The following is a 14,039-nucleotide window of genomic DNA, read 5'->3' as shown; positions in this document are numbered from 1 at the left end:
ATTAGTTTTATAATGGGTAAAGTTTGACAATAGAAATGCTGCATTTTGAACACAGATTTTAGAAAGGACTACAGTGACAACTAAGATCGAGTTGTAGAAAAATAAGCTTTATTACCTCTCAATGTTCATTCTTTAACCCAACCTATAACTTAGTTTTTTTTTACAATTTTGAGAACAATTTGGGAATTTGATGGTACAATGTATGTCTTACTTCAAAAATAAGTCCTGGAAAATGATCAAAGGACACAGTCAAGTATCCAAAGATGTCAATAGCCCTTCACAATACAAAGATTAACTTAATAGCAGTCTACATAGTTAAGTACAGTATATATTAAGCAAAAGCATCATCACCAACAATATTAATTTTAAAACAAAAGTAAACACGTCTGTTCTAACCTACATAATTCCAATGGTTGTGAAAAATATATATTTCTTTTGATAACTTCTCACTGAGGTGCGTTATTTTCTTTGTACAGCCCTTGATGAGTAAATATGTCAAATTCTGTTAATTGAATTTCACAATGCCTGACCAGCAGGCATTCCTTCTCACTTGAATGAAGTCCAGAAACCCTGTTCGTAAACTGTAACTGTTTCAATTTAAGAGTTTCTTTTCTATGTAACAAGTAGGCACAATACCAAAAATTTGCCACAAATAAATCTGATGTCAAAAATTGTTTGTAAAATGAGCTTCTGCAAAACAGTTTTGTCACACACAAAATTTGTTGGCCTTGTAAGCTTTTCTAGGCAATGGATATTATAATAATTGTTTTTTTTTACAAGCTGATATCCAAGCAAATTCTTACTATTAAATTTTGTACAAAAGAGGCAAAACCTTTTGGGTTCTATTATATGTAAGAGTGTAAGAGTGACAAAAGTACAAATTATCCAACAGTGTAAGCTTGCAATGAATAAGATGAGGATGATAAGTGAAAACAACACCAAGTTGGAAAATGGCAACATTCATTTGATATCTATCAAACACAACTTCTAAACTTATGACGTACACAAAACAACTTAAGTAATACATTTCCACTAATTATGAGGATGAAATGCATGCAAGAAAAATGATTTATTCATGTACATCAAAGTCCAGGACTAGAAGTTTGGTTTCTTCTGTGCCATTTCTGCTGCCCACAGCACAAACCAACTTCTTTTCATCACATTTGACTCTCCATACCACCCCACCACTGCCACCACTGTCCAACTTTACAAGATCTCTGATGAACTCCCCAGTGCGCAAGTCCCAAATTTTAACTGTGCCATCATCTGAACTGGTTATGACAAACCGGCTGTTAAATTGAAGACAAGTGACTGCACTTTGGTGCTTATTCGGGCCTGCTAAAGTCTGTAAACACTGTCCAGAAGTGATATCCCAGATTTTCACTGTAGAATCAGCATTTCCAGACACCAAAGTGTTGTTCTTGAGTTCCATTCCACTGGTCAGAGACTGGTGTCCAACCAAAGTGTGTAGACATTGTCCAGTTTCAACATGCCAGACACGAATCGAGGTGTCCAGTGAGCCGCTGACAATGTACACGCCATCAAATTGCAGTGAATAGACCCTGTTTGTATGCCCTTGTAATGTGTGTATACACTGTTCTGTTTCAGGGTCCCACACTTTCACCAGGAAGTCATAAGCTCCGCTGACTACACGTCTGCCATCATATTTCACACTGAAAAAAAGATCAGAGAAGCCATTAAGGAGTTGCAAATTAAAGTTACCTGTTACCTGTTACAATAAGCTTCTTTTTTCACAAGAAAGATCATTGCATTTATGCATGCAACTTAAGAAGTTGCAAAAAAAAAAAAACTGAAAAAGAAAAAGGTTTGAACAAGTTTGAACACTTGACCTAGGCCATACTGGTGCAGTGTTCTACAAACTGAGCTATATTGCCAACTGGGAGCCGGCCACCTTGTGAGTTTGTAATACACCCACAGAAGATTTAGAAATAGATGTGAATAAATTATATGAAATACAGTACATCATATAATTCAAACTGAGGGTGGAAGATTTTATATGTGAAAGATCATCACAGTTATACATGCAACTATAGAGAAAGTTGCCAAAAGAAAAAATATATAAATTTTTTGGAGCATGCACTGTTGCAAAAGGTTCTTTTAATTTGTACAATGTTTTGTGTGGTTACTCATATGCATCTTCAATACAGTATGTTGCATTTTTGTCTATAAAAACTTACCATCTCACTGCAGCAAGATGCCCAACCAACACATGAAGACAATTTCCAGAGGACGTGTCCCAAACTCTTAGAGTTCCATCCCTAGAGCCACTCACTACAGTGCCGTCATGCATGTCCATGCAGCGAACAGTTGATGAGTGTCCATACAATGTGTGCATACAGTAACCAGTGTCTGCATTCCAAACTTTCAGCGTACGATCAGTTGAGCCACTGACAATAATGTTGCCACTCAGCTGGGATGACCAAACCCCTCCAGTGTGCCCTACAAGAGTGCGCAGGCACTTCCCAGATATGGCTGACCACACTTTAAGAGTACCATCATCAGAACCACTAACAATTCTGCTGCCGCAAAACTGAAGACATGTAATTACATGGTCGTCGTGTCCTTTGAGGATTTTAGATGGACGGAGTGGGCCCATTCTCCAGTTCCAGTACACCCGTTGCTTTGTCATGAAAAGTTTCTTGAATGGGCTATTTACAGCTTTGGTGTTCTGGTTTACTTGTTGTGAATTATTGGATCTACGTCTGTTACATTTTACAGGAGTCACTGGCTCTTCTTCAATCCTTGCTTGCTTACATTTTTGTTTCCAAAGCCTGCAGAAAATAAGACAATATGAGATCATGCTGCATAGTGCCATATTTGTAATTGCCTTAAAATGTTTTTCCCTTGGGGCACATTACTATTTTCTATTACATGCATATCTATATTAATGTTTTTGGAATAGTAAAATTGTCACTTTGAATATTTTATTAATACCACACTTTTAGAAAAACTGATCACATTAAAATGTATAAGCAACACTCTGTGACACCAAACCCAAGAATTACATCCTAATAGCTTCTCGATAGTTTCTTAAATTTCACAAAAGGAATTGTACAAACAAAATAAATAAAAAATTTCAAGATTTTTTGTCATAAACATAACTTGCAACTGCTTTAAACAGTCATGCTATTAAACAGGACAGCTGTCACAATTTCATTGATTCAAATGATTTTTCCAAAAATCAAAGCAAAACAATAACAGCGAACAAATGACACTATGATTAGATAACCATGGCACAGATGTTTGAGTGTATAAAGGGTCACCCAGGGTACAGCACTGCTGTAAGTCACAGTAGCCAAGCATTCTCTCAGTTTTCTAGTAAAGGTAATTCCTATCAGCCACAGATGATTGAGTGTTTGTGCCAGATTGTTCAAGGGCCATCAAGTACCAAATTTAGACACTGCAGATTCTCGATAAAAGCAATAAAGCTTTAGGAAGAAGCCATTCAAGTAAAATTTTCAGCTGGATCTTATTTTCATTCAAAACATCATGCTGCACTGCACTGTCAGTTAAGCCTTTGCTGTGTACAGTACGTGTTATCACAACTAGCTAGAGTTACAGGCATAAAACATGCAATAAAATTGATTCATAATAATGCTGCTTCAACAATACAGTTTTGACAGTTTTAAATGTCCACCACTGGACAGACTCTGGACATACAAACACACTTAATTAATTCAAAACCTACATTTTTCCCACTAAGTTATGCCCCATCCACGGTAACCCTTATCAACAAAAAGCATAACATATTTCAAAGTAACCCAATTGAAGCCAAACATGTACACGTACGGACGACTGGTATATATACGCTAGGCTATTCTTCTCCAACACAACCATACTGTACTTACATGTTGACAGCCCCTTATTATTTAGGCAACCTTTTCTCATTGAAACCTAACTGAACAAGTTAAACATAAGTAACAAAACACCTGCCTACAGTACTTACAAGTTGTCGTCACAAAGTGTTTGCCAGCATTTGCAGGTCTGTGCAGCTCGTAACAAGTCAGTGGGTTCTAAAAATGACAGCACATATAAAGCAAGCTCTCTTGGCAGTAGAGATATGAAGTCCCGTTGAAACCTTGGTTCAATGGTACCCATAATGTGTCTAACAACTGTTGGCTCGCAGTGCTCAATAATCTCATCAAGAGCGTACTTCCTCTCCTCAGCTGTCCACTGCTGAAATGTACGCAGCCACTCATCCAGGCCTGCTGGGGGATGGCTGCAAAATGACATGTGTCGGCAGCGGCTGTCCACCGGACTCATTACAGGTGTTGCTGTCTTGATAGTACCATAATTTCTAAGGGGGAGGAGCTTTAACAGTCTCTTTTGAGTTGGGGTACAGAACTTCTTTTCAGGGGATGATTTCTCACTTTCATCATTATCAGGCTGTTGACTACTGCTAGAGAGCTTTCGTTTTCCTGATTCACCTCTTCCCTTGGGTGTGCTGTGTACCTTGTTTGCTGCAGTTGGCGAAGACCTTCTGTTCAATGATTGCCTTCCTGTCTTTGCCTTGGCCGAGCCCCTCGTCTCTCGTCTCGTTTGAGACGGCGAGGGCGAACAACAAAGGCTATCCTTGTGTACATCGATGAATAAACGTCCAATACCTGGGATCACTTTCAAGTCCTCAATGCTAGAAAAGCCACCTAGAGTAGTACGAATCTCAACTATGTTCTTTGCTATTGTTTTCCCGACTCCATTCAAACCCTCAAGTTCTTCAGTCGTCGCACGATTTATATCCACAATACGTCCTGGGCCAGCCATTGACGTTTCTGTAATGCAATACAAGGAGAAATATTCAGAACAAGCTAAATATGTTCATCTTTTACGTACGGAGAGCGATTCAAAACATGTGTATTGACTACGCATAAATCATCTGCCAACCTCATGATTTTCTTGCACAATACATCCACCGAAACTCACGAAACAATATTCTCTCCTATTTCTCTCGTTTTCCTTTAACAAAATGACAAAAAAATACGCAAATAGCGAAAAATTTACACACAAAAGTAAGGAATGGAAAGCTAACTGCTTCTAAACGCATATTTTCGCCAGCGTGACTAAATTTGAAAGGAAATTCGGGTTGCTACGCCTCGCACACGTAACATACAGAAGGAAAGCCGCACTTCATGGTACCTGTTGTCAAGACCGCGAAATAAGTTTTTCACTTCTTAATGGCAAAATTTCGGCTTTTTCTAAAAGTGAAGTGAACATATTTTCAGATTCTTAGTCGTACACTTGAACATTAATCCGAAAATTTCGAGAAATTCCATCTAAGTCAACAAAAACATCGCCACAGAAAAGCTTCTTGACACGTTTGATAACACGTTTCGCGCTTTCAATACCTGTCGCTATAGATTAAAAAAGCTTTTGAAGCACTCGTCGGTTCTTTCGATAAAATTCACTGTCAAGAAAACCTCTAAATAACGAAACTTTCAGAGAAACTGTCCAATGAAACGACAGGGACTTCCCGGGCACACACTCACCCCGATCAATCACGCACGAATCCAAACAACGAAATGGGCTAGAAAAAAAAGTACAAAACGAAAATTCTCACCTTTGGAAAGTCCTATATCCTGTTATGAACATCAAATGATTTTCAAAGCCGCAATTCGGAATACATGTCATATAAATAGAAGATAGGAGTTTTCTCCCTCCCTTCCGGCAAGAAGAAAACACGATACAGTTGAAGCCGTTGCTGCCAAGAACAAAGATGGCGCGTTTCACGTAAGTCGCACGAGGACCTTGGCCTCAACGTCACACCCTGCGTGGACTGCGCTACACTTCCAAATATGGGGAACAATACCTCCCACATATGGATAGGGAACAATACTCTTTATTTGAACACGGCCCCTTCTGTTTTAGGCCTTTGCCAAATAAGGAAAAAGAAAGTATTTGCGAAGAACGCCTGGGCAAAAGTGTTGTCAAAGATTTGAAGCGATTGTGTATTTATCGTTCTTTATTAGATTTTCTACTATGGCAAATGCAACCGGAAAAAATGACAACTTTAGAAGGACATGGGACAGAGAAGAATACGAAAAGAAAGCAAAAGAGCGAGAAGAAGAACTAGAAGACGACGAGGACGACGATGAAGAAGGATCAAGTTCAAAGAGGCGGTCTTCTGCTCCAGTGAAAAGAGAACTTCTGAAAAGGAGGCAATATGATGTGGATCTTGAAGCAAACCTTGGTAAATCAGTGGTCATAACCAAGACAACACCGCTTTCCCATACCGGAGGATATTACTGCAATGTTTGTGACTGTGTAGTGAAAGATTCAGTGAACTTTTTAGATCATATCAATGGCAAGAAACATCAACGAAATCTTGGTATGTCTATGAGGGTAGAGAGATCGTCTCTTGATCAAGTGAAACGACGTTTTGAGACAAATAAGAGAAAAAGAGAAGAGGAAAAGCAAAAGAAAGGAAAAGAGTATGATTTGGAAGAGAGAATGGCTGAGCTGCGTGAAGAGGTATGCTGAAAGAAAATAGTGCATGGGACCTTTTTTTTCTTTATTTTAATATATTAAATTTCATTAAACTAGTAATGCATCCTCAGAGACCATGGGTCTTCAAGGATGATCATAGTGTATCAGTTAAATCCAAGAGCACCTATCCCACCCATCCCCCCTTGACAATAAATTTAATGATGATGACGATGATGATGATTTCCTGCATGGTGATGAGCAAAATGTTCCTTTTGCTTTTTATGACATAATCTCCCTTTATAGCTTTAGATGATATCTGTTGGATAATCTATAAAAGATTGCTTTTTTGACTGATGGGTGCCAATGTCTATGTCTAACCCAAAGTCTTGTCAGATACATGTTCCGTAAATGATCTAATAAGCGCCCAGGGCGTCTATTAAATTTTAGGGGTCCTGAGGGGGGCTTTAAATAGATATGACAGGGCTCGAGACTAACTAAAATTTAGGTTTTGGCTACCAGGTTTAGCATTCCTTCTAGCCATTTGGCTAGTGGAAAACTCGGAAAAGTCAACTGTTCTTGATAGAAATCATTATACCCGACTAGTGAAAAATTACTTTTGGCTAGTAAAATCTGACATGTCACTAGCCAGTAAACCAGTGAGTTAAAAAGTTAGTCTCAAGCCCTGTATGAGGCATTTATTAGAGAGAGGCGTTTACTGTAACAACTAGTCAACAAAACAAAAAAAGATGCGTAGTTTGCTCGCGAAATAAGATAGACAACAGGGTGCAAATGGGAGACTTATCTTATCTGTGCTTCTGCAAAGGCTAGAGACATACAGTAATTCATAGTTGTTCATAGTTCGATGATTACATCATTTACAGTATACATGAATTTCAATGCAAACTTGCAATATACTCAATTTTAAAAAAAACTTTTGTTTACCATACCTTTAAGGTATCATTGTACCCCAAATGACCATCATGCGTTGGAGCTGCCTTACCCTCTGGTAATTAACGCAAACCCCAGCAAAGGATATATTTTCTGAAAGCTTAGGAATTGTAGATTAGGAAGATTTATTTATTTAATTACTGTAAAAACTCGTGTATAAGCCGCACTTTTTTGCCGAAATTTTGGGCTCAAAATCGTGGGTGCGGCTTATCTACGAGACCATCGCATGCAATTTTACAGGGCATCTGACAGGATGTGGTGGTGCGGCTGTGCGGGTCCACATAAATCTGCATAAATCGCTCACACTGCATCTTCCGTATCTTCTGCGCATTTTTGCCCATAAAACTGAAAAATTGCTCCATATAAGCGACAAAGCAGCTCTTTACTATCCTCACAAACAAAAATAACAAGGAGACTGATCATTTTGAAAAAGTTTTTCCTCCCAAAACAGCGACGAAAACCACGCTTTTTGTCCGTGAATAATTTTAAACCCCCAGGCGTTCCACGTGTCTTTTGGCAATGGGCCTGGATACTAGTGCCTGGTTACTAAGCTACGAACGCTTTCACGAACACAGCACAAAATCAGGTGCAAAATTTGATGTAAAAACAGTGATGAACGAAGAATGGCAGAAAAAGATCAAAAATGTTAAGGTGGCAGAATTGATGTTTATTCTATAAAGTTCTAAAATTCTGGGTAAGACTGAAGTGTTTTCCGTTTATGTGTTTATAGTACATCCTGCACATCGATCGGAAAGGCTCAAGGAATCAAATTTAGCTTTATTGATTGTTAAAATTTCCTCATAATCCAGCATTTTTTCACTATCAACTTGGCATTTTTCCGCCAGGTTTTATTTTTTTTCTCAAAATCATGCTTGAAATTTGGGGGTGCGGCTTATCTATGAGTGCGGCTTATACACGAGTTTTTACGGTAAGTTAAAATATTAACATTGTCCAAATAGAGTGTGTTATTTCCAAAAGTACCAAGGTTCATAAATCGGGTTCGTTTCGGGACAAATTTGAAGGGAAAAAAGCGATAAACATGATCGCTATGAGTTCTTCACAACTTTCTCTAAAAAACTGTGTTGGGGAAAATTGATTACTTGTCTGGTTTGTTTTTGACATGCAGTTAAACTTCCAGAGTCTAAGGAACAACTATACTCTTTGTTTAAACAGCCATAACTTTTGAAAGAAGAAAAATATAAAAATTCGCCGACACAGTTTTGTTGCTCGATTATCAGGCAACATTCTTGCCAAATTTTAGCAAAAATTGTTGAAACTCCACTGAAAACGAACTTAAAATGTGCACCCTCTCTCTTCGAAACTTTGTTTCGAGATACAAAAGAAAAATGTATTTTGGGGCGTTCTTCCGGTGTAATGAGATTAATTACACAAGACGCATGAAAATGATCACGCGTTGAGCGATAGAAGGAAGGCTCATTTTACTTTAACAATAGATCTTGTTCAGAGCGGTGTCAAATGTTGCTTCTGGCTGGAAACGGTCTGTTGCATGATTTCAGTTCTACCGCTCGCGTTATAACAGTTTTCATCCCAGTGCAACAGTTTTAGAAATGTTAAATCTGAAACAACGAAAACGTGGAATTGCAAGCATCCTTAAGTTAATCGAGGGACTGGTCATGATGCTAGGTCCTGACATACCACTTCAAGTGGTGAAAAATAACTTGTTATCGCTATCTACTAGCGCATCTGCAAAATCTTTTGTTTTTTCCCGTTTTTGTAACATTGTTCGAACTTTGAGATAGGAATGGAAAATGTTTCTTCTTTGACATCAGGGAATATGGACAATATGCATTTTGCCAGCGCAAAACACTCAAAGCAACTTGTCGAAAACCAAGAACTCTGATAGTCACGCAACGTTAGTATCGCCCCTGGTACACATTCAAATAACCTGTTGATAGCTATCAAATATTAACAGATATAATTAATGGCAAGAAACGTTTTTCCTTCATAACTTTGCGTAGAGTCGTTCTTTTTTCATGTAATTTTTTTGAATGAAAGGTCTTAATGAGATCTACCTGAAAATACCAAAATATATTTTTCTTTAAAATGGCTTATTTTGGGGTACACTGATACCTTAAACCACTGGCTGAGCCTCACTCAGATTAACTCCAATTTGTAATATGCTACTTTTTTGCTTAGAAGCAATGGTTGTAGAAATGAAAGGCATTTTATGATAACATCTTATTTATTTTTTTAAAGGAGGAACAGAGGAAACAACAAAGAAAGATTGCTCGCAAAGAAAAGAAACAGAAGCCAGTTGTTGATGATGGAGATATTGATCCAGATCTGGCTGCCACTATGGGCTTTGCTGGTTTTGGCACTAGCAAGAAATAATTTGTAATTATCTAGTTGTAGTACTTAGAAGTTTACTAAGTTCGCATTTACTTATTATGGTAATAATTCAATGTGATGTAGCACAATTCCTCACATTTTCCATGTCATACTACCATGCATTTGATTAAGAGTTCAATATTCAAATAATTTAAGCCTCCTTCTTAGTCTCAAATCTCAACAGTAAGGTTAAGACGGACCGTTTTCGCTGAACATTTGAACAATAAAGGCAAAAGTAAAGTTACCAAAAAGAGCTCATAGCATGGTCACAGTTTTTATACAGTTAATAAGAACCTGATCAATATTCATACGAGACTCCTTTTCGTTCTCATCTTTGTTGTATAAAATCCACTTCACACAGGTGAGAGAAAAACAAATTTGAGGCTCTCCACATTTTAGTTTAAATGGAGGTTTCACATCAGTACAAAACAAAATAACATGCACTTCAAGCCTTTTTTATGAAGTTTGACATCAAGTTTCTCAAGAATGCTTTAGAATTTACACTGTAACAGCGGGTCAATTAGAGCAATGAATTAGAGTGTGATCTTTCAAAGTAATTAATTGTATAGAAAATGTTACGGTTCTATGTGAAGACTTTTTGGTAATTAATTTTTGCACTTTTTATTTGAACTTTCTTTATGTGTCTGACTTTATCCAGGAATGTATATAGTTGGTTACAATTGGATATCAAACTTTTCATGATTGGTTGTCAAAGCTTTGAAATTTTTTTGATTGACAGAAAATTTTTTGCATGATCGATTATGAAAGTGAACTGTACCATTTTATGGTATTTTGTAGGGATGTTTAGTGTGGCAAAGCTCTTTTTAATAAGTTAACTGCAAAAGGGTTTGATCTTAGCCAGTCACAAAAAAAGTTAAAACAGTTTCAAAGGTTGTGTCTGCAGAAGAAAAACTATTTATACCTAATTGAAGAAATGTTGACCCTGTTAAAAGCATAAACCATGAACGACATGACCCACTGGTATTCTGGGAGACAGCCTTGGAAAGCTTAGTAATGTTTCTTTTATTGATAATCAAGATATGTTCTTTCTTTGAGAGCCTTAAAGCTTGATTTATACAACCTGTCTGTTTTATTATCATGTTTATTCTGTCACAGACGACGATTATTTTTCTGATTTCCCAGTAAATATTTGGGTCGCACTGTTCATGGTTTTTTCTTTTCATGGCAATGATTTTTCGATCAGGACCCAGTTGTTCAAAGGGTGGATAACTGTATCCACTGGATAAATCACTATCCACTCGGCGTTGACAAAACCCGGATCGGATCGGATCGGATCACGGATCGGATCACGGATCGGATCGCGGATCGGATCACGGATCGGATCACGGATCGGATCACGGATCGGATCACGGACCGGATCACGAAAAAAAAAATAACAAAAATAAAATAAAATAACAAAAAATAAATAAACAAATAAATGGTTGTTAGTAAAAAAAAATAATCGGCGTATCAGCGGAACGCGGAATGGCGTATTCTGAATTTTCTTGCCCCAATCGAGACAATGAAACGTACAAAGCCGAAGAAGTCAACGGAGCCGTTGGAAAAAAAATGAAGGGCCTGTTAAGTAACTGATTTCATAAAAAAAAAGAAAGAAAGAAAATAAAAAAGCCCACTAACTAGGGGTATTTTTAGTTGGTCACCCATCCAAGTACTAGCCTCGCCTAACAGGGCTTAACTTCGGTGATCGGACAAGAGCCGTTGCTTTCCATATGGTATCAGAAAGAGCACGTAATTTTGCTAATAAAAGTTAAGACCAATTTTAGCAGGAAAGTGCCAAATTGTACAAAAGATCCATTTTAACCAGGTATTACTTTTATAACCCTCTCTTATAACCCTCTGTCTCGTCTGACAGTGATACCACAAGGAACGCATTGGTTTGCGTCCGATCGCCGAAGTTAAGCCCTGTTGCGCGGGGTAAGTACTTGGATGGGTGACCAGCTGAAAATATATCTTGCTGTGGGATTTTCATTTTCTTTCTTTCTTTTTCTTACGCAATCGGTAACTTTTCAGGCCCTCCTTTTTATTTTCCAACGGCTCCGTTGACTTGTTCGGCTTTGTACGTTTCATTGTCTCGATCGGGGCAAGAATGTCCGAAGGGCAGTCACACTGTGCAGTCGCGTTTATAGCTTCTCTTTGAAATCCTCAAATCCTGGCTCTAGATCGACCTCGAAGGATTAATTATAAGATGTGGGTGCCCTTTATTTTGTGGGATATATTTACTGTTTGTTTGTTTGTTTGTTTGTTTGTTTGCCCAGTTCTACGTAATCAGAAGTCCAGAGATCATATAAGCCGTAAACGACATTGCGGCCTCAGTTGTGTGTGAAATAAAGAAAAAATAGGTTCCAGATACCGCTGTCTGCAGGTCTGCAAAGTGATAATTTATTATCTTAATTAAGTTCATAGCAATAAATTAATAAAGCAATTAAAAAAAAGAAAAAAAAAAAAACAGAAAAAAATCTTGTTACGCCGATTCTCGTTACGCCGTTCCGCGTTCCGCCGTTACGCCGATTACTAACAACCATTTACTTGTTTATTTATTTTTTGTTATTTTAATTTATTCTTTTCGTGATCCGGTCCGTGATCCGATCCGTGATCCGATCCGTGATCCGATCCGTGATCCGATCCGATCCGATCCGGGTTTTGTCAACGCCGCTATCCACTGGATAAGTGCTGACAAAACAAGCTACGCTATCCACTGGATAGGGATTTATCCGGTGGATAGCATTGTCCAATCTTTGAACAACCAAAGCCAGGTATAAAACCGCTTCAACTTCCAGGACACTTCATGACTGCTTGTGCAAAATGTTTTCTGACATTCCTGTAAACTTGTAATTTATGAAAAATTATGTAAAATTGGATTGACAATGACTTAAAATTGCCAGCAGCACTAATATTGATATGCTATAATTTTTACATTTCTGGTATCCTTTTATTTGTAAAGTAGTGTATATTTATTTTTTAGAGTGGGGAGGTAAGACCATTTTTCTGACCCCCAGCTGTATTGCTAGTACCAGGATATTACATAAATGGAACAGAAATCAAACTTAGTTGTTCAGGACTTTTCAGTGGATTTTTCTATACTGTAACATTTCATCCAAGATTATTTTTGAATGTAATATATAATCTTTACTTTATACTAATAGTTGTGTGTCATGGTAAATGAAGTATCCTCAAGGTCATTAAAGGGACTATGTCACGGCTAAGTTAATCTTATGTTATTAAATTTTGCCAAATATTCGCTATGAAACTAAATGTTTGCAAAGAAATTAATTCTTTGATACTAAATGACGAAACCATAGCTTCCTTGCAGCTAAATGTGTCTCCCAGGCGTTATAAATTAAAGTTACAAGCAGACAAGATAAACTTTGAAAACTGTTCCGCCGGACCATATTTCAAAAGCCCACATCGCAATCCGTTCCAATCTTCGACACTTTTGGCCATCCGTACCTTCTTTTGCATTTGGTGTCTTATTTAAATATTCCTTCACTGTTTTAAGAGGTTATTTTATACATTTAAACAAATTTGATGGTCATTTACTATGCCTAAGTTTGGCTAAAATCCGTGACACAGTCCCTTTAAATAAGCACAGTGCTTGTTTTCAATAAATGTATGCTCCTTTCTGAAACTAACCTACTGTTATTATTAACTGATTCCTAATTTAGTTGTCTAACATCTTCACTTGTGTTTTTGAATAAAATGCTACTGTAGTAAAACCTTTCACTTTTGCACTTGATAAATTTGAATAGTTTTAAAAATTAGTAGTCAGGTCAACACTTACAAGACATAGTAAGAAGGTCAAAATTTTAAGCTTGAAGTGATAACAACTCAAAAACAATCTAAGCATGTAAAGATACAACATTTTGCAAAGTTAAATTTTCGAAAAAGTTAAGGTAGCTCTGAAAGCAGAAGGGGTGGTGAATGGTCCTTTAAAAAAGGCGAGTCTCGCAGAATTTTGGGCAAATTTCAAGGATCTCGTCGTCTCGAATTTTTCTTTGATGCCTTCTCGGAGTCTCAATTTCTTTTGCAAGGCTAAAAAGGTCTCAGGCTCGCAGATAAGATATCAGTCTCGCCGTCTCGCCAAGTCTCGCATTTACCATTCAACACCCCTAGCAGAGGGGTGGGGTATATTTTTTTATGGGTGGGGAGAGGGAGGGTGGAAAGCTTATGCCAAAAAAAGAAATAACTGAAATTTTGTTAAAGGAGAAGTTCACTTCAGAATAGCCATTTATTTTCTTTACGCCAGTAAAAAGTTTATACAAAGATATGTTATTCACTAAAAT

At 37.5% G+C, this 14,039-nt stretch overlaps 2 protein-coding genes across 2 annotated transcripts; one reads left to right on the top strand and one right to left on the bottom strand.

Annotated features, from left to right (window-relative positions):
- Positions 1–86: 86 nt before the first annotated feature.
- On the bottom strand, positions 87–5,759 carry LOC144663903 (F-box/WD repeat-containing protein 7-like). Its single transcript, XM_078524987.1, has 4 exons — positions 5,576–5,759; positions 3,968–4,790; positions 2,199–2,792; positions 87–1,673 (listed from the first exon to the last, which is right to left on the bottom strand). The coding sequence occupies exons 2-4, from the start codon at positions 4,780–4,782 to the stop codon at positions 1,070–1,072; spliced, it is 2,013 nt and encodes a 670-aa protein (XP_078381113.1). The 5' UTR covers positions 4,783–4,790; positions 5,576–5,759; the 3' UTR covers positions 87–1,069.
- Positions 5,760–5,909: 150 nt separating this feature from the next.
- LOC144663919 (zinc finger matrin-type protein 2-like) lies at positions 5,910–10,992 on the top strand. The gene is made up of 2 exons (XM_078525011.1): positions 5,910–6,486; positions 9,607–10,992. The coding sequence occupies exons 1-2, from the start codon at positions 5,995–5,997 to the stop codon at positions 9,739–9,741; spliced, it is 627 nt and encodes a 208-aa protein (XP_078381137.1). The 5' UTR covers positions 5,910–5,994; the 3' UTR covers positions 9,742–10,992.
- Positions 10,993–14,039: the final 3,047 nt, after the last annotated feature.

Source organism: Oculina patagonica, chromosome 1, assembly GCF_052425735.1.
Source record: "Oculina patagonica isolate OP01 chromosome 1, crgOcupat, whole genome shotgun sequence".
Taxonomy (NCBI): Eukaryota; Metazoa; Cnidaria; class Anthozoa; order Scleractinia; family Oculinidae; genus Oculina; species Oculina patagonica.
This window is presented reverse-complemented; position numbering and strand designations above follow the sequence as displayed.